A 20,968-nucleotide genomic window follows, 5' to 3' on the forward strand; every position below is an offset into this window, starting at 1 on the left:
AAGCACGTCTTACATGGCAGCAGACAAGAGAAGAGAGCTTGTGCAGGGAAACTCCCTTTTTTAAAAGCATCGGCCCTCATGAGACTTATTCACTATCCTGAGAACAGGATGGGAGAGACTTGCCCCCTTGATTCAATTACCTCCCACTGGGTCCCTCCCATAACTCATGGAAATTCAAGATGAGATTTGGGTGGGGACACAGCCAAACCATATCAGATGGAGACTAACATAGGTAGGTGAGGATACAAATGGGGTGAGAGATCCACACTTCTGGAACCCTGTGCTTGCAGTGTCAGCTTTCCCTGCTGATGGTGTGGTCACAAAAACCAAAGTTAAGATTGAACAAGGGGCTTCAACAGATGGGAAGTATCTGAAAGTCAGCACATGTGTACTCTGTTGGAGGGATGCAAGGCAATATGCCTGCTAATAGCTGTAGGTCATCAGTGATCTGTGTTTTTTCTTTCTTTTTTTTTTTTTTAAGATGGAGTTTCACTCTTATCACCCAGGCTGGAGTGCAATGGCACGATCTCAGCCCACTGCAACCTCCGCCTCCTGAATTCAAGTGATTCTCCTGCCTCAGCCTCCAAGTAGCTGGGACTACAGGTGTGCGCCACCATGCCCAGCTAATTTTTCTATTTTTAGTAGAGACAGGGTTTCACCATCTTGACCAGGCTGGTCTAGAGCTCCTGACCTCGTGATCCACCCGCCTTGGCCTCCCAAAGTGCTGGGATTACAGGCATGAGCCACTGTGTCCAGCCTGATCTGTGTTTTATCCACATTTTGGGGCAGAGTATATGTGGGGCCAGAACTGAACATGATGGATGTCACCGATGGGTGATCAATTTAGGAATGACATAGCTGTCAATCTTGGGGTAACATGAACTGAGCACTATTATATATTATTAATATTTATGAAGTGTTTATTATTAACAACAATGTAAATCATAATCTAGAAAAATATTTTATATATAATTATATATTATATAAACAGTATATAATTGACTGGGTATGGTGGCTCACGCCTGTAATCCCAGCACTTTGGAAGGCCGAGGTGGGTGGATCACCTGAGGTCAAGAATTTGAGACCAGCCTGGCCAACATGGTGGAACCCCGTCTGTACTAAAAAATACAAAATTAGCCAGGTGTGGTGGCGCATGCCTGTAATTCCAGCTATTTGGGAGGCTGAGGCAGGAGAATTGCTTGAAACCCGGAGGCAGAGGTTGCAGTGAACCAAGATCGTGCTGTGGCACTCCAGTCTGGGTGACAAGAGCAAAAACTCCATCTCAAAAAAATAAATAAATAACAGCATATAATTATACAAATTATATTTTATAAAATTGTATTATATATAATAAATATAATTTTATATATATGAATATATATGCCTTTATATATTATATATATACACATAAAATATATAATGTTGTATTATATATTATATATAAAATACATAATGTTGTATTATATATTATATATAAAATACAATTATAAGTTAAATATTTATTAAGTTTACTATTAAGTAAATATTATAAGATTTAAAATTTCATTCTTCCATTTCTTCGTATATATAAGTAAAACTCTCATTTGTTTCATTCTTTTACTCTATATTTAACACATGAATATTCTGTTTATCTTTAACTATCTTACAGGTTATTATCTTATATGTCTTACAACTTCTTGTCTACACTTAACACATCTTATGAATTCTGCATGAGTCTTATAAGCTACTTATTTCCTTATTATCTATGCTAAATAAATCAGGAGTTTCATTCATCTGATTTTTAAATTGTTCTCTATACTAGTTTGAAAGAGAACTTTAAATGAAAGTATTTATTCAGCCAATTATGGTATATTCATGCAAATGGAATATTATGCAGTTAGAAAAAAATGATGATATAGATCTAGTTCATGAAACAAATAGTCAAACTCCATTCTTATGTAGAAGTAGGTTGCAAAAGAGCAAATCTGGTATATCCCAACTGTATACCTTAGGTATCTAAGTTGTGTACAATATGTGCCTACTTATCTGTGCAGAGATACCTGGAAAGGTGCTCGGTAGTTGGCTCTGGATGGTGACATTTTAGTTGCACTTCACCACTTTTTGGTGATCTACTTACTGTATAATTTGAGTGAATAAACAATTATCACTTACATTAAAAACTGAAATCCAAATGTGTGTGTGTTTGTACAAACATATATGTAAATAACATAAAAAGAATTGTAAGACCAGACACTTTTCTTTTGAAAACTGTACACAACATTTTGCAAATAATTACTTTTTAAAAAAGCATCTTTATTTTACAATATTTTTATCCAGGTGCAGTGGCTCAGGCCTGTAATCCCAGCACTTTGGGAGGCCAAGGCAGGGGATTGCCTCAGTTCAGGAATTCAAGACCAGCCTGGGCAACATGGCAAAACCCCATCTCTACCCAAAATACAAAAAGTAGCTGGGCATGGTGGTGCATGCCTATGTTCCCAGCTATTTGAGAGGCTGAGGTGGGAGGATCACTTGAGCCTGGGAGGCAGAGGTTTTGGTGACCTGAGATTGTATCATTGCACTCCAGCCTGGGCGAGAGAGTGAGACCTTGTCTCAAAAAAAAAAAAAAAAAAAAAAATAGAGATGGGGTTTCACCATGTTGCCCAGACTGATCTCAAACTCCTGAGCTCAAGCAATCCATCCACCTCAGCCCTCCCAAAGTGCTGGGATTACAGGCGTGCGTGAGCTGCCGCGCCCCGCTGCAAATAATTTTTTTTTAAACTTCAGAATGTTTTACCTGACTTCAAAATTGTAATCTTTCTGTCTTGTGTCAGAGAAATGTAACAATGTCCCTTTAGCAGAATTTCCTAAACCTCTCCCATGATGAGAATCACCTGGGTTGCATGTGAAAGCTTTCAGATCCCAATGCCCTTCTCAGACTCACTGAATTGGAATCTCTAGCAAGGGACCTAGGACACTGTTTTTGTTTTTTGTTTTTTGTTTTTTTAGATGGAGTCTTGCTCTGTTGCCCAGGCTGGAGTGCAGTGGCGCGATCTCAGCTCATTGCAAGCTCCACCTCCCGGGTTCATGCCATTCTCCTGCCTCAGCCTCCTGGGTAGCTGGGACTACAGGTGCCTGCCACCACGCCTGGCTAAATTTTTGTATTTTTAGTAGAGACAGGGTTTCATTGTGTTAGCCAGGATGGTCTCAATCTCCTGACCTCGTGATCCACCTGCCTTGGCCTCCCAAAGTGCTGGGATTACAGGTGTGAGCCACCGTGCCCGGCCAGGCCACTGGTTTTAACAACTGCCTCTGGTGATTCTTATCATCAGTGAAATTTAGGACACTGTCCTATAGAACCATAAATTTTATGAGCCACTTTTTTTTTTTTTTTTTTTTTTTNCGTGCCCGGCCAGGCCACTGGTTTTAACAACTGCCTCTGGTGATTCTTATCATCAGTGAAATTTAGGACACTGTCCTATAGAACCATAAATTTTATGAGCTTCTTTTTTTTTTTTTTTTTTTTTCGAGATGGAGTCTTGCTCTGTCGCCCAGGCTGGAGTGCAGTGGCCAGATCTCAGCTCACTGCAAGCTCCGCCTCCCGGGTTTACGCCATTCTCCTGCCTCAGCCTCCCGAGTAGCTGGGACTACAGGCGCCCGCCACCTCGCCCGGCTAGTTTTTTGTATTTTTTAGTAGAGACGAGGTTTCACCGTGTTAGCCAGGATGGTCTCGATCTCCTGACCTTGTGATCTGCCCGTCTCGGCCTCCCAAAGTGCTGGGATTACAGGCTTGAGCCACCGCGCCCGGCCTAATGAGCCACGTTTTCAATTTTTATTGAACATCTCCTGGAGGTGCCTTTTCCAGGCCAGTTTCCTTTGTTTGAAGAGGCCCATGCAAATTTTCATGGCTACCCTGGAAAGCTATTTGCAGGCTTTTCCTAAGGCCACTTTCAGATCCAAAAATACTTTGTGAATCTAAGAGACTCTTCAACAACTTTAATTTGTGTTGCTTGAGGATCCTGAATTCTTAGAGCTAGCGGATTCTGGTGATAAGTTTTTTAAAGCAATTCAGGAGTGCACAGGACCCTCTGGTTTCCCTAGAGTATTGGGCAGTCCCATGGGCCTTGCTCACCTTAGATTCCCTCTTAGAGCCGCTGAGAGGAGTGCCTTTTTATTTAGTGAAAATTTTTGTTTACTGATGTGTTTTTCTTAAAGTATTTTGGGGGTGAAGGGAGCTCTGAAATTCAGTTAGACAACAGAACAACATTTGAATCAAAGATTCTCTCGTTGGAGGGAGTCAAATCGCATTTGTGGCATTGACCTTTTTAATATTTAATTGGAAGAGTTTCACAAACTTGATACCCCAGCATTGCATGGATAAAACTCACTTTAGTTGCTGTGAGAGCAAAAATCATCTTGTATTCTGTTAAAAGGAGCTAAAAGGAAAGCAACAATAACAGCCACACCTCTCCTCCCACCCCATGCAATTGTTTTATTGGGTAGAGGCGAAGAATAGAGGGGCCAGAAAGCCAGGAAGTGAATGGGCTTTGAATCTGACGGACCTGGGCTTGGAATTTTTCTTTTTTTGAGATGGAGTCTTGCTCTGTCGCCCAGGCTGGAGCGTAGTGGCACGATCTCAGCTCACTGCAACCTCCGCCTCCCAGGTTCAAGCGATTCTCCTGCCTCAGCCTCGCGAGTAGCTGGGATTACAGGTGCCCATCAGTATGCCCGGATAATTTTTATATTTTTACTAGAGACGGGGTTTCACCATGTTGGCCAGGCTGGTCTTGAATGCCTGGCCTCAAGTGATCTGCCTGCCTTGGCCTCCCAAAGTGCTGGGATTACAGGCATGAGCCACTGCACCTGACTGGATTCTTTCTTTTTTTGAGACAGGGTCTCACTGTGTCGCTGAGGCTGGAGTGCAGTGGCACAATCACGGCTCACTGCAGCCCCAACCTCCTGGACTCAAGTGATTCTTCTGCCTCAGCCTCCTGAGTAGCTGGGACTTCAGGTGTATGCCATCATGCTGGCTCATTTACTTTTATTTTTTTTATTTTTATTTATTTTATTATTATTTTTTTTTGAGGCGGAGTCTTGCTCTGCCGCCCAGGCTGGAGTACAGTGGCCGGATCTCAGCTCACTGCAAGCTCCGCCTCCCGGGTTCACGCCATTCTCCTGCCTCAGCCTCCCGAGTAGCTGGGACTACAGGCGGCCGCCACCTCGCCCGGCTAGTTTTTTGTATTTTTAGTAGAGACGGGGTTTCACCGTGTTAGCCAGGATGGTCTCGATCTCCTGACCTCGTGATCCGCCCATCTCGGCCTCCCAAAGTGCTGGGATTACAGGCTTGAGCCACCGCGCCCGGCCCATTTACTTTTATTATTTTATTTTTTTTGTAGAGACAGGGTCTTCCTACGTTGCCTAGGCTGGTCTTGAACTCCTAGGCTCATGCAATCCTCCCACCTTGGTCTCCCAAAGTGCTGGGATTACAGGTGTGGCCACCATGCCCGGTGGGTTTGGATTCCATCTGCTTGGGGATGACCTTGGGCAAACTGCTTTCTCTGAGGCATAATTTCTTCATGTATGAAGCAGGGGCAATAATACTGACTATATAGTCACTACATTGAATGACTTAGTATAGTATATGAAAAGCTCCTGGCACATAATATGTATTTAGTCAATCATTCTTTATCAGAGTTTCTGTTTCTGTTTGTTTCTCAGTGGAGGGCTATAAGGGGGTCTCTATCCCCGAAAAGAGAGTGTGGCTTTCATATATTCTGCAGTGTAAACAGCAGTAAAATAATAAAAGCTGTCATACCTTGGAGCACCTTGGAGTGCCTCTGAGGACCCAGGGTGTCCTGCTAGGAAGAAGTGTTCCTCCATGTTACAGAGCACGCTCCCCGGCAGGTATGTCTAAACTAGACCGTATGCCATAGGATGCTTCTTGGCTTTCCAGGACGGGATCTGGGTTACAGTCTGCCTCAGCCCCAGGCGGAGCACCACCGTGGTCTCTGCCCACCAGCCTGAGCACACCCAGATGAGCCCTGTAAGTCACCTAGGAGTCTGCATGTGGTCAGCCTAGACTACAGCCATCTCTTTCCAACCCAGAACTCCCCCCAAACACCAGTCTAGGGCACCTCAGCTTCTTAATCCGTTCAGGCCACAGCTGACTCTGAATTGCACAGCTAATTCTTTTCTATTTTTTTTTTCTGAGATAGGGTCTTGCTCTGTTACCCAGGCTGGAGTGCAGTGGCGCGATCTCGGCTAGGCAACCTCTGCTTCCCAGGCTCAAGACATCCTCTTGCTTCAGCCTCCTAAGCAGCTGGGACTACAGGCACGCACCACCACGCCCAGCTAATTTTTTTTGTAGAGATCAGGTCTTGCTATGTTGCCCAAGGCTGGTCTTGAACTCCCGGGCTCAAACAATCCTCCCATCTTGGCCTCCCAAATTGCTGGGATTACAGGCGTGAGCCATCTGCCTGACCTTATTTACTGTTTTTAATTAAAATAACACAGGGCCAGGCACCGTGGCTCATGCCTGTAATCACAGCACTTTGGGAGACCAAGGTGGGAGGATAGCTAGAAGCCAGGAGTTTGAGGCCAGCCTGTGCAACATAGCAAGACCTCATCTCTACTAAAAATAATTTCTTTTTCCGAGTAGCTGGGATTACAGGCATGTGCCACCATGCCTGGCTAAGTTTTGTATTTTTAGTAGAGACGGGGTTTCACCATGTTGGCCAGGCTGGTCTTGAATTCTTGACCTCAAGTGATCTGCCTGCCTCCTAAAGTGCTGGGATTACAGGCGTGAGCCACCGTGCCCAGCCTTAAAAATACGTTTTTTAAAAATTAGCCAGGCCTGGTGGCGTGGGCCTGTAGTCCCAGCTACTTGGGAGGCTGAGGTGGAAGTACTGCTTGAGTCCAGGAGTTGGGGGTTGCTGTGAGCTGTGATTGTGCCACTGAACTCCTTTTCTCAAAAATAAATAAAATAGGCTGGGTGCAGTGGCTCACGCCTGTAATCCTAGCACTTTGGGAGGCCAAGATAGGTGGATCACTTGAGGTCAGGAATTCGAAACCAGCCTGGCCAACATGGTGAAACCCTGTCTCTACAAAAAAAACCCAGAAAAATTAGCTGGGCATGGTGGCGCATGCCTATAATCCCAGCTACTTGGGAGGCTGAGGCAGGATAATTGCTTGAACTCAGGAGGCAGAGGTTGCAGTGAGCCAAGATCACACCACTGCACCCCAGTCTGGGCAACAGCAAGACTCCGTCTCAAAAAGAAAAGAAAAGAGAAGGGAAGGGAGGGGAGGGGAGGAGAGGGGAGGGGAGAGGAAAGAAAAACTGTAGTAGGATCTCATTTTTGTAAACATTTTCCATCTCTTGATAGTCATCCATGTAGTCTTCTCAGTGTATATGTATCTGGAATGTTCACCTAATGTCGAAGATAGGTATTAGGACTTTAGTTTTTAAATTTATTTGTGGTGTTCTGAACTCCTCAAATGCTTTATAATGAGCACCTTGTTCTTGCAAAACTCAGTGGTCTAAAAAATTAACAAAAATGAAAATAGTTTTCAGTAACTATGGAACAATGTAAATAGCCTTACACCTAAAGTTACTTGCTTTACTAAATAGAAGAATGTCTGTCTGGCCTGCTGTGGTGGCTCACGTCTGTAATCCCAGCACTCTGGGAGGCTGGGAGGCTGAAGCAGGCAGATCAGTTGAGGCCAGGAGTTCAAGACCAGCTTGGCCAATGTGGTGAAACTCCATCTCTACTAAAAATACAAAAATTAGCCGGGCATGGTGGCACATGCCTGTAATCCCAGCTACTCGGGAGGCTAAGGCACGAGAATCGCTTGGACCTGGGAGGCAGAGGTTGTGGTGAGCCAAGATTGCACCACTGCACTCCAGCCTGGGCAACAGAGCAAAAGTCTGTCAAAAAAAAAAAAAAAAAAAAAAAAAGGAAGAAGAAGAAGACTGTCTGCATGAAAATTTGTTCTGTTCTTTGAGATACTAGAAATGTAGATACTAACATATTGGGTTTAATGGCAAAAACTGCAATTACTTTTGCACCAACCTGAAATAATTGAAAAGTGGCAACTTAGAGCAGCTTTCTGTTCTTTCTACATAATACCAAGATATGGGAACAATCCTGAAGACAGGCAGTCTGAAAATTACTTATGAGTCATCCACAGACTGTTTCTAAAGGAAAAGCAAGAATCTTCAGATGCCCAAAAGATGGAGGAGGCCTGAGAGTTCCTACAGTGGTTTAGAATGTGTTCCTCTGTGCTGGAAGATAGCTTGAAAAGACTTTGCTGTCTTTGTAATCTTTACACATCTATGATTGCTATAAAGTCAGCTTTGTTCCCTATTTCTAGACCCATCATATACTGGAATGAGGAGCATCTCAATTCAGAGGTCTATTATTTTTGGGGGTGGGTGTCAGAGGGCATATGGCATTAGAAGCAACTCTGTATACAACTGAAAGCAGTCTTGTAGCTATTTGGGATCTGGAAAGTGTACATGTTAACTACTCCCACCCCCCCAAAAAAGAAGAGGACTTTAACAAACTTTGAAAGTGATCATGAGGGCTGGACGCGGTGGCTCATGCCTGTAATCCCAGAGCTTTGGGAGGCCGAAGCAGGTGGATCACCTGAGGTCAGGAATTCAAGACCAGCCTGGCCAGCATGGTGAAACCCCATCTCTACTAAAAATACAAAAATTAGCCAGGTGTGGTGGTGGGCACCTGCAGTCCCAGCTACTCGGGAGGCTGAGGCAGGAGAATTGCTTGAACTGGGGAGGCAGACGTTGCAGTGAGCCAAGACCGCGCCATTGTACGTTGTACTCCAGCCTGAGCAACAAGAGTGAAACTCCGTCTCAAAAAAAAAAAAAAAAAAGAAAGTGAGTAATAAATAATAACTAAAAGTGAAAGCATAAGGGGGCAAGCAGAATGTTAGATGCCGCTCTCCCGGAGGTAATCAGAGGGGCCATTGACTGGGGTAGTTATTGTGGGAGGAAGCCTGCAGGTGAACCGGGGTTGTTATTGTTAACTGGTGTTTGGACTGAGGAAGATGGGCGGAGCCAGGAGAGGAGATGAGGCTACCTGGAAGCGGGGGCGGGGCGTGGGGAGGACAGAAGGCCTTTACTGAAAAAAACGTCAGGTCCCTCTGGCGGAGTTTCAGCTGCTGCCTCAGCACTTTAGTCATCCCTATAGTTGAGCAATTCTCCTGACGTGTCACCATGTGTTTACATATCTTTGTCTTCATCACACTGTGAGCAGCCTCCCTTTTATAAATTGTCATTATCTTCTCTATAGCTACCCCAGGGTATATGGTAGGCATTCAAGAAAGGTTTGTTAAAGGAGAGTTATGATTCCAGTCTACTTTACAGTGTACACGTTAACTAAATTGTTTGGTGAACCTGTAAACTTTTTGTTTTTGTTTTGAGACGGAGTTTCACTCTTGTCACCCAGGCTAGAGTACAGTGGCGTGATCTCAGCTTACTGAAACCTCCACCTCCCGAGTTCAAGTGATCCTCCTGCCTGAGTCTCCCAAGTAGCTGGGACTACAGGTGCCTGCCACCATGCCCAGCTAATTTTATTGTATTTTTAGTAGAGACAGGGTTTCACCATGTTGGTCAGGCTGGTCTCGAACTCCTGACCTCAGTTGATCCACCCGCCTTGGCCTCCCAAAGTGCTGGGATTACAGGCGTGAACCAGTGTGCCCGGCTGTAGTTTTCTTTGCTCCCAGTCATTGATACATTATAACCATATTGCAGATATATACACAGATATACATATATAGGTATATGTGTGTTTTTCTCAAGAATCTCCACATTCTTGAGAAAATATGACTAAGAGGCATTTAGTTTATCACATTAATTTGAGGTCTTCTGACTAACTTATTTCTTATTTTATTTTTTGAGACAGTGTCTTGTTCTGTCACCCAGGCTGGAGTGTAGTGGTGCAGTCATAGCTTACTGCAGCCTCAAACTCCTGGGCTCAAGCAATCCTCTCCCCTCAGTCCTCGAGTAGCTGGAACTACAGGCACATGCTACCATGCCCAGATAATTTTATTTTATTATTATTTTTTGTAGAGACAGGGTCTCATTATGTTGTCCAGGCTGAACTCAAATCCCTAGGCTCAAGCAATCCTCCCATCTAGCCTCCAAAAGTGCTGGAATTACAAGCATGAGTCCCTGCACCCAGGTGACCAACCTGTTTCAGAGACCTTATATATTGTAATATACACTGAAAAGTGTTGAAAAAATTGTCCATTGCACAAACAATAACTAACTTTAAAAAGAAAAATATATGCACAAGCCTGTTTTTTCATGAAATCATTTTTTTGCATACTTTCCAGTTCTTATATTTTTAAAATAATTTTGTCATTGTCATCATATTAGATATAATTTGTGTGTTTTTTTTTTTGATAATTATAGCATTATCATTCTCCTTGTCGTATAGAATTCCTTACTACAATTTTTTTTTTTTTTTGAGACAGAGTCTCGCTCTGTTGCCTAAGCTGGAGTGCAGTGGCGCCATCTCAGCTCACTCCACCTCCCGGGTTCACGCCACTCTCCAGCCTCAGCCTCCCGAGTAACTGGGACTACAGGCACCCACCACCACGCCCAGCTAATTTTTTAAATTTTTAGTAGAGGTAGTGTTTCACTGTGTTAGCCAGGATGGTCTCGATCTCCTGACCTCGTGATCTGCCCACCTCAGCCTCCCAAAGTGCTGGGATTACAGGCCTGAGCCACCGCGCGCAGCCCCTTATTACAATTTTAAATGATGGTCTGCTATGCCAATTAAGTTGATTCACTGTAATTTAATAGCCCAGCCCACCATCATTGGACATCGGTGATTTCCACCATTCATTATTAGATATAGGCATACAATGAAGTGCTGCCTCACACCTAGTTACCCACTGTAATCTACCCTCTAGTCGTATCTTTCCATTAAAACAACTCTGACCAAGATAAGCAGTGGTCCTCTACTTAATGAACATCATCAGTTCTTACCTTAATTGACCTCCTCGAAATTCCATGTTGTTGGTCTCCCCCTCTTTCCTAAAGTTTGTTCTTTCCTTGGCTTTTTGGACACTCCTCCAGAGGCGTTTTCTTTCCTTTCTGGCAGCTCCTCTTTGGTCTCTGTTCCGGCGACTCAAGTCTGCCCTCTAAATATTGGCATTCCCAGAGATGAGTCCTGTCCTTAGTCCTCTCTTGGCTTAATCTATATCACGTCTCTGAATGTGGGATTGTCCCCTCCCAAGACTTCAACTTTTATGATATATTGATGATACCCAAATCAGTTCCTCCATCCCAAATCTCTCTGCCCAAATACTCATCAGTGCCTAGCACATACTAGACACTTGAGACATTTGTTAAGTTACTTAACATCTTCACTTGGATGACCCATAGCACTTGAAAATCAGTCTATAACTAAACTCATCATCCTTCTTCAAGCTCCTCCCAAGATCTGCTCCCACTCCTGTGTTCTCTGTTTTGATAAAAGCCACCGTCATCTCCTTTAAGTAAGCCAGAAACCTGAGAGTCAGCGTAGGCTCACTTCCCTCTCACGTCTCCCCATATCTAGTCAGGCAGTCATCCAGCCTCCCGATGTACTTCCTTAGTTTCTCTAGAATCTGGCTCCCTTTTGTCGAACACTGCCTCACTTCATAGCCACGTCATCTCTTACCTGCATTCACACAAAAATGCGTTCTTTGCCTGTCTTGTCATTCTTACTAACACTCTCCTCCTCGCCAACCCCGTCCCCCACCAACTGTCACATCCATCTTTATACTTGCCTGGGCAACTTCACCTCCTGGCACCTCAGGAGTAAGCCTGCTGTCTCTTCATTCCTTACTTCTCTGTGTGTTATTTATTACCCTTACCTGGAAGGCTTTTTTCCTACTTTGTGTCTCAAAAACTCATTCCGACCTCTCCTTTAGAATGCGTAGGCAACCCCATCTCTGGAAAGGCTTCCCTAACTCTTTCCCTCCAGACCACTCTGAACCTGCCAGGAATCTCAGTACTTACACAGTTTAGCATTACTTGTTGACTGTCTACTGCAATAGACAGAATTCCCTGAGGCAGGATCCTGAGTATTTTATCAAGGAGTTAACAGAGATGTTCAGTAAGTACCTGTTGAGTAGAAGATTTTTTTTTTTTTTTTCTTTTGTAGACGGACTATCGCTCTGTCACCAGGTTGGAGTGCAATGGTGCAATCTCGTCTCACTGTAACCTCTGCCTCCTGGGTTCAAGCGATTCTCCTGCCTCAGCCTCCCGAATAGCTGGGACTACAGGTGCATGCCACCACGTCCAGCTAATTTTTTGTATTTTTAGTAGAGATGGGGTCTCACCATCTTGGCCAGCATGGTCTTGATCTCTTGACCTCGTGATCCGCCCACCTCGGCCTCCCAAACTGCTGTGATTATAGGCATGAGCCACCGCGCCCCGCCAAGTAGAAGTTCTTTGGATAAACACATTCTAGGAGTGGGGTTAAAATGTGCAGAATGTGTGAAGAATATGACTAATAAATTTCTTCTCCAAAGAGTTCTATGGATTTACACTGCCACCAACAAAAAAGCCAGTATATCAACTGAACCATGTTTCTAACAACCATTTACTGAATTCTTATCATCTGTCAGGTGTTGTGCCAGAAGAATGGAGTTCCTGTCTATAAATATTTCATCATTTCGAGTAGTGCAGTCCAACAGAACTTTCTGCAGTAATGGAAATATTCTATATCAGCGCTGTCCAATAGGGTAGCTATTAGCCACATGTGGCTTCTGAGCCCTTGAAATGAGACAAGTGTGACTGAGGAACTGAATTTGTCATTTCCTCTAATTTTAGTTAATTTACATGTAAATGTAAACACTGGTGGCAAGTGGTCATCTTATTGAATAGTGCAGCTCTGGAGAGAAAAAAGGAAATCAGTCAGTAGACATAACTGCCACATTCTGGATTATTTTTTAAATGCTAGTGGCTCTAAGCCCACGTCACTAAGGTGTGGCCATCTCTCAAGAGCTATCATTTTTATTAGCACCACCTAATTTGGGAAATATTTTATTTTTTTCCTTTTTTTTTTTTTAAACAATTTTTTAAAAAATAGAGATGGGGTCTCGCTATGTTGCCCAGACTGGTCTCAAACTCGTGGGCTCAAGTGATTCTCCTGCCTTGCCGTCCCAAAGTGCTGGGATTACAGGCATAAGTCACCGTGCCTGGCCAGATTTGGGAAACATTTTATAAATAGGTGCTTAGATCAGGAGAGCAACGTCTTACATCAGGAATACGACCAAAATGTATAAGTCTGAAGACTCGAGGCAAAGTGGGAAACGTTAGTCACAGTGCTTTTTATCCAGAGGCGTGGACTTAGTTACTCCAAAGGAGGCCAGAAGCATAACACTTCTGGAGAGGCATCTACTGGACTTGTTTTTCCACGAAACTGCTAGACTTGTTTTGATCAGGCAGGAAGTGAAGCAACTTTTCAGGGAGAAAGCCCAGCATCTGCATCTCCTCTGGGGCAGATCACACCTTTTACCTTCTACTTGTGAGCCTAGGTCGAGTTTTACTTTACAATTAAGGGAAGAGCACGGCAGGCAAAACTATTCTCTTACAAGATGGCTTTTTAAGATTTCAAACCCAAGGTTATATTTTTAATCGGTACCTGTTTGGATTGTCCAAATTAATTTATATGCTCTTAAAATAAAGACACTTACCTAACTGCACAATTCTTTGCGCATAGAGGACTTTGAAACGAATAAGCACACTGAGTTGCATTACATGAATCCTGTCAGATAAGCACTTGTGACCTACTGGCAACCTTTTATAAGCTGATGATGGGAGAGGAGTTTCAATCTCTTTATTGGAATTGTTGGAAATGTGCCAAAGAGATAACCTGGAGTATATTGTCCTGAAAAGTCCTGTTTTAATATTTAATACGAACATCTTATACCCTTGGAATTCGGGTAGGCAGTTGTTGGGCTAAGAAATCTGGGGTACAAGGCCGTGTATGTGTTGGTTGGCCGGGCAGGCCTCTAGACAGGACTCAAAACTTTGAGGTTTTTCCCAGTTCGACTCTTCGTAAGAGAACAGAGGCACCGCCTGTGTGAGGCCCTGCGAACCTCGCCCAAAAGTCTTCCTACAGGATGCCCCCGCGACCTCATCGGGGAAACCCTACGGACACTCAGGCCAGCAGCGCCCAGAGCTCACTCCAGGTCTCCAAACCAGGGCGCGCGCGCTCGGAGCTGGACTTGCTTGCTCCAGTGCACGCCGCGGAACGAACCATCGGGCTGGCGGGGGTGGAGGGGTACAGGCGCGAGCGGCGCGGGCCGCTCGGGCCTTGGGCTTCTCCTGCTGCCGCCGCCGCCTCCCGCCCCCGGCCAGGAGTCGCGCATGACGCGGTTCGCCGCGGGGGCCTCGGAGGCGCGGCGCCGGCGAGCCCTTCCCCGGCAGGCGTGTGGGTGGTAGCGGCCGATTTGAGAGTTTCCCGGGCCGGGCGGCCGGCGCGGAGGCGCAACGCTGGGGCGGGGGGCGGGCCGACGCCGCCGCCGCCGCCGCCGCGGGAGGAGGGACAAAGGGGTGGGTCCCCGCGGGTCGGCACCCCGGCGCCTGGGGCTGCGGGTCAGAGTACTGTCCCGTGGTGCCCAGGAGGAGTAGGAGCAGGAGCAGAAGCGGGACCCGGAGCTGCGCGCCTACGCGGGACCTGCGTCCGAGATGCCGGTGCGAGGAGACCGTGGGTTTCCTCCCCGGCGGGAGCTGTCAGGTTGGCTCCGCGTAAGTGCCTCCTTGCGCCGCGCGGTTGGGAGGAGGGTCGCGAGCGTGAGCGTGGGAGCGCGGAGGCTCTGCTCGCGTGCTGCTCTGAAGTTGTTCCCCGATGCGCCGTAGGAAGCTGGGATTCTCCCACCCGGGCGTGGGACGCAGGGGAGGGGTAGGTTTCACCGTCCGGGTTGATGGCTCGTGGCCTCCGGGGCTCCTAGAACCTTTACTCTGAAGTCACTTGGGCTGGAGATTAAGGCGCGAGTAGGGGACACCGTCTTGAACCCAGTGTCCTGGATTTCTGCTGGCTTGGAGGCGTCTCGTTGTCTGTTGTGTCGCTTGCATGTCTTTGTGTTTCCTTCTCTATTTCAAACCACACTCTGTATTGATGCAGTTACAGACTTGTGTACATGAGAGAAACTGAAAACTCACAGAGCAGAATCCCTTTTCCTTTTCAATCAGTTGCCTCTGTAGTATAAGTAAATTTTTTTTTTTTCAGTGGGGAATGGGGATGGAGGTTTGGAAGGACCCACAAAAGAGGAGTGTGATGAATGCTTTGTGTTCTGACACTATCCTACCTGTCACCAGTTCCTTTTATTTTGTGTCTTCATTTGTCAAGTTTCCGCTTTTACACGGTAGTTTAAGTTATAAATACAGGGTTTTAACATTCTTGAAATGTGGACAAACTTGGGAGTGAGTGCTCCCGCGCTTAGTAATGGAATACAGCCTCCCACCTCTATTTCAGCTTCAGTTCTTAGGCTAGGCTGCTTTTCTGGCAGCTGTCTGGCCTGAGTAATGATGGTTGTGGTTTCCCTTAAGTTCCCAGCGGAGAGTCATCCCATGATAGAAACTGCCTTGCGCTGCTCACTCCCGCTCTCAGCCCGGGGAACCCCAGCGGGGAGGAGGGAGGCCGTTTTCTTCAGCTTCCCAGGTGGTCTGTGCTGGGTGTGCTGACGGTCCTCTTGGGAAAACAGGTCCACCTTTGTCAGCATGATTCAGAGAGAGAGGTAATTTTCTAAGAGAGCACACCTGGGCAGATCACTTGAAGTGAGAAATTCGGAGCGGTAAATATATTTGTAGCAAAGTACTAGTGCATATCCTGCTTGAGAGAATGCAATTTGATTATTCAGTAAGTTTTCATGAACCACTCCACTTCAATGTAGGGATTACGGAGATGGGCAGGAGCGTGCCTCTGTCACCCAGTCCTGTTGGGAAAGCCTGCAAGTCATTAAGAATCTGATGAGTGCCATTTAGTAATATGGACAGGGTGCTGGAGCTTCCTCACTGTGGCGAGACGGCAGAAGCAGAGGTGCTTTACTAAAGCACCGGTGGCTTTTGAGGTGTTTCTTGGGGCTTTTCAGAGCTACTTCTGCAGATTGATGAAGGGGAACTTCTCCCCCATGAAATGCTGCTGTAACTTTTTCAGTACTATCCAGCCCCTACTCCTGCCAGTCACTGTGGAAGATACAAAGATGAACAAGATTCAATTTCTGCATTTCGGAAGCTAGTGGACCTGAAACTGTTAGACTTTACTCTGCAATCTCTGTCGGGATTCCTGAGACTGAGAGGGGGGATGTGTGATGCCGATGCACACTCTGTAATACAGAAATTCAGCAAAGGGTGGGATTGGTCCTGGATGCACTCCTTTCGGGGATTCTTGCTGGCAATAAAAGATTCGAACAGATACCTCACCGTGCAAGCCGCTGTAGAAAATGGGGCTAGTAATGCGCCCACCTCACGGGGCTGAGTGAGGTCTGAGTGAAATGACGTAGGGTACAAGGCATGTGGTGGATGCTAAGTAAATGGTAGCTAGTAACATGAACCAAAACGGGTGCTGAAAACTCTTTAAGTGCTGGGTCCTGGGTTGAAAAGGGAAGTGAGATCTGGAGATACAAGTAGGAGGTGCCAGGTAGGTGTCCAGGAAAAAACTGAAAGAGTTGTTGTTCACACTCTGTTGAAAGGCCTTGAAGGCCATAACGAAGCTTTGGGTGGGGGGAAGTCATAGAAATCCCTAATGTATTAAATGACTTGTCTTTCCCTACAAAAGAAGTGAACCAGTTTCCCAGTAAACATTCCACCCCATAACTATTTTTGAGGCATTCATAGGCTTAAGACCAATGAATTTTTACATCACCCCCTGGGGAACTGCATTTGCAATGACTTTTGCCTACATTTAACTTTTGATCTAGTTCTTTGTACATCGACAAAAGTTCACAGCCAACCATTTCTCTTCAGGACAAGCGTGAGAACTTTCTGCATACTACTGAAGGCAAGGGAGATTTTGAGGTTAGCAAGGTTTTCTCTCCTTAAGAAGGTTATCTTTTTATGAGACACAAGTTCTTGAAACTAGGTGGGGCCACTTTAGTCCTGTGTACAATAATACGTGTAGTAATATAAACAGTAATTTAAAAAGTGATGCAGATTTGGTTGGGGAGTGGCTGAAGTGTGGGTGTGGTGTGGGGTCAGGTTGAAGCGGTAGAAGGGTTTGCAATCACTGCTGAAACTTTCAACATATTCTACCAACAATATGAACCACCAGGGAATTCCTTTCCTAATCTCTAGAACGAATCTCATTAAGCAGTTGTGGCTACAGATGAATTTATCTAGGTTGAGAGCTGATTCCCAATAACATGCCTCATTGATTTGACTCTAAGCAGTAATCAGGGGCCTAATAGTTGTTGGACCAGCCAGCTTTGATTTTCCAGAGGTGATTTGGTATATGGTAGTGTCTGAGGGTGAGATTGCCCCAGATGGGAGTGGAGGGAAGCAGAACAGTTTTCTCTGGTGTTTAACTGAGTTTGTGTCTTGATCCTAAATCCAAGGGTCAGGGTCAGAACCATAGACTCAGAGGTTAGATTTAACACCCATTTAGTGGGTTAAACACATCAATGGTTATGGGAACTTTGTTAAGGTTTAAAAAACTATTTAGGGCCTATTTCACCCTCATAGGAATTTTTGCAATCAGCCTTTTTAGTAGATGCCCATATAGAAAGTGAATTTGGGACGGTCTAAGGTGGTATTACGATTAAACTTTTTGAAAAGGCTATGTGATAGCAATGGGAAAAAAAATTCAGGCTTGGAAATCCAATATGCAGTATTGTAATAGCTAGTTTTAATTTAATTTTTTGTTTGTTTGTTTGTTTGTTTTTGGAGATGGAGTCTTGCTCTGTTGCCCAGGCTGGAGTGTGGTGGCGCGATCTTGGCTCACTGCAACCTCTGCCACCCGGGTTCAAGCGGTTCTCCTACTTCAGCATTCCAAGTAGCTGGGATTACAGAAGTGAGCCACCGTGCCTGGCCACTAGTTTTAATTGTGGTTGGTACCTAGGAAAGCAGTTGATTGAGCTAGTATGCTGCATACACTGTAGTGTGAGAGACAGAGTTCTAAGTTGGAGAGTGTCTGCTCCCACTTTTTCCATTTGATTAGGAAAAGCACTTCTTAGAACTGGGTGACTGACAGCTAGAGCTCCGGAAGACCTGCACAGGCTGGGGCAATGGCTACCCATAACAGTGACGGTTCCATTCTGTTTTCTAAAGGAATTCGTGTCTCTATCATCCAGCTGGCCATTAAACAACCAAAGCTTTGTCATCCTAGATAACCTGTGAGCTCTCAGAGGAGACAGAGTAAGGACTCTCATACCCCCCAAATACCTAATCATTTAATAAAGTATTTTCTCTACCTTTTATGCTATGCCCACAGCAGTGCTTTCCGAAGTCTGGTATACAGACAGACTTACAGGTGGTGCAGGGAGATACATATTCTATTTTTCAGTTATGATGCTTGAATATTATATGTTAGGAATAAAAAGCAGAAAACCAGCTACCACATCCATTTATTTCATGGCTAGATTGCTTAGAATGAGGCAAAAATAAATATTAAGTAAAGCAGTGAGTTTGCTTTAAGAAAAATTATCAATTGGGAATGAGTAATTTGAGGCTAAGGCAAAAATGGTGAAGATAGCCCTTGACATCTAAGGTGTGCACAGTACTGCTTAACATTTGAGTGTGGCGCTTACTAATAGAGAGCCTAGTATACCTCAACCATGCCTTCAAGAAAGTCAAACACAGAATGGCCCAGAATAGCCAGGAAAGTTGAATTTGATGGACTTTCTGTCTTAAGCGTGTGCATCCTGCCCTTATCCACCAGATGTCTTAGGTGCGGTTGCAGACAGTGGATTTGTAGAGCTGTTTGTTTTAATGTCTGGCCCAATTCTCATTCCTTTCTCTGCTTCCATAAGCCATTCTGCAGTTTTTAAAGGTCTGTTGGTATGACATTTTTGATATGATAGAGTGATAGGGGAGGAAGTATTTTGGCACTGATGAAGGACATCACTCTATTATCAAGTGACTCTTGCTCATGATTCATTGCCGAAGAATGTGGACAGCCAAACAGCTTCACCTATAAATGCATTTAATTTCTCAAAGTCAGAAGAATGTCAACTGGATAAGTTGTTCTTCTCTTTTTTTCTTCTTCTTTTTTTTTTTTTTTAATAATCAAGCTTGTATTGGTCTGTAAAATAGGCTTTAACAAGGATTTTCATAGGAACTGGAAGCCTTGAGGTAGAAAACAAGTAGCCCTACTTTGACCTAGAGAGATGCATGCTCATGGTAGGCGAATAAATCAAGGAGAAGAGAAAATACTGTTTCAGTAGACTCTCTAGTGATGTGTGTGTTCACACCATTTATGAGAAATCCTTAGTTTTCAATTAGTAACTTGTACTTTAGTCATTTAAAATCAGCACAGATATTTGTTTAGTGCCTCTGCCAGATGGTTAAAGTTAAATCAGGTTTTTTTAATCTGAAAAACATAATGTAGCTTTCCTTAACCATTTACACACCACTGTATATTTCAGACCATAGTCAGATACATTTTGTTATAATGAATGCTTATTTTAACTTTTAGCCCAATTAGAATATCAGTGGTTATGGTTTCTATTTTGTTTTTCTTCCTACAGTTACTGTATGGGGGTGCAATAATAGCAGCAGTGGTGAAAGTGAATTTCTTTCTTTCTTTTTTTTTTTTTTTTTTTGAGATGGTGTCTGGCTCTGTTGCCCAGGCTGGAGTGCAGTGGCGTGATCTTGGCTCACTTCAAGCTCCACCTCCCGGGTTCACACCATTTTCTTGCCTCAGCCTCCCGAATAGCTGGGACTACAGGCGCCCACCACCACACCTGGCTAATTTTTTGTATTTTTACTAGAGACGGGGTTTCACTGTGTTAACCAGGATGGTCTTGATCTCCTGACCTTGTGATCCGCCCACCTCGGCCTCCCAAAGTGCTGGGATTACAGCGCCCGGCTGAAAGTGAATTTTTTAATAGATCTTCCATGAATCAAATATTTGTGTTGTAGGAAGTTAGACTGACCAAAAGATTTTAAATCATACCTTTAATCATGGCAAAGATCTTATGTCACATTCTTGAGTACACATGTTTACTAAATTTTACTTATATGTATATGTGAACATGGACTTCAGAATTAATTAGTGTGGTAATTATTAAATCTATTTTAGACTTCAATCAGCCGTATTAAATATATGCATTATGCTCACAGGGAAAACATGGTATCATCTTTGGAAACTTTATAGTATGCCCTATATTATAGATACCCTATATAACTGTGGGACTAAATACATGAGTTAGTGACAAGTCAGGCATTTGGAGGGAATGTTTGTAACCCATTGTGGGAGAGAGTTATTAGAATAGTTATTCTTACTGGTAGGTAACAGTTATGACTGTAATGAATAGATCATGACTAAAATCCAGTTATGCCTTTGCCATCGTATTAAAAGCTTTGATGGAGACATGAGAATATTGCAGATACTTTGGATTTTGTCCCTTGAGTTGAAGGTAAACAGAAAACAGTACTTTCTAGTCATCAGTAGGAACTAATGAACTCTTCCAGGACATGTAGCTTCAAGGACTTTCTAAGTTCTTCTGAGGGGGAAATAATGCTCCATTTGGAGCTGTTTATTTCCATTTGTTGAGAGTCATTTGTTATCAGAGTATTAAAGGAAGTGTTCCGAGTTCTAGGTTGTGTTTCTTTGATGCCTTATAAGGCGGAGCACACCTGAGACTCTGGGTGGAGCTCTACAGTGGGAACAGGAGTAAGTAACGTAGGCTTCGAGAGACAACCATTCCGCTCTCAGTCCTTGGACGATGGTTCCTAGGTGTATATGGCAAAGCAGATGAAATTATTTGAGGGAATTAATTAGCAAAACTTAACATTTCTGGTTTTGAAAAGAATGAA

The 20,968-nt window shown here is 44.4% G+C and overlaps 1 protein-coding gene across 5 annotated transcripts in view; it reads left to right on the forward strand.

Annotated features, from left to right (window-relative positions):
- The window catches only part of TJP2 (tight junction protein 2), a 137,444-nt gene that overhangs the window by 41,414 nt on the left and 75,062 nt on the right, over positions 1-20,968 (forward strand). For 2 of the 5 annotated variants that reach the window (XM_025359004.1, XM_025359009.1), the window contains exon 1: positions 14,365-14,743. The exons of the other annotated variants lie outside the window; for them this stretch is intronic. In XM_025359004.1, coding sequence (XP_025214789.1) covers positions 14,684-14,743 — 60 coding nt within the window. In that variant the 5' untranslated portion in view covers positions 14,365-14,683. Of the gene's footprint in view, positions 1-14,364; positions 14,744-20,968 lie in introns of those variants that run through there. 5 annotated transcript variants of the gene reach the window in all.

Source organism: Theropithecus gelada, chromosome 15 (genome assembly GCF_003255815.1).
Source record: "Theropithecus gelada isolate Dixy chromosome 15, Tgel_1.0, whole genome shotgun sequence".
In the NCBI taxonomy this organism is placed as follows: Eukaryota; Metazoa; Chordata; class Mammalia; order Primates; family Cercopithecidae; genus Theropithecus; species Theropithecus gelada.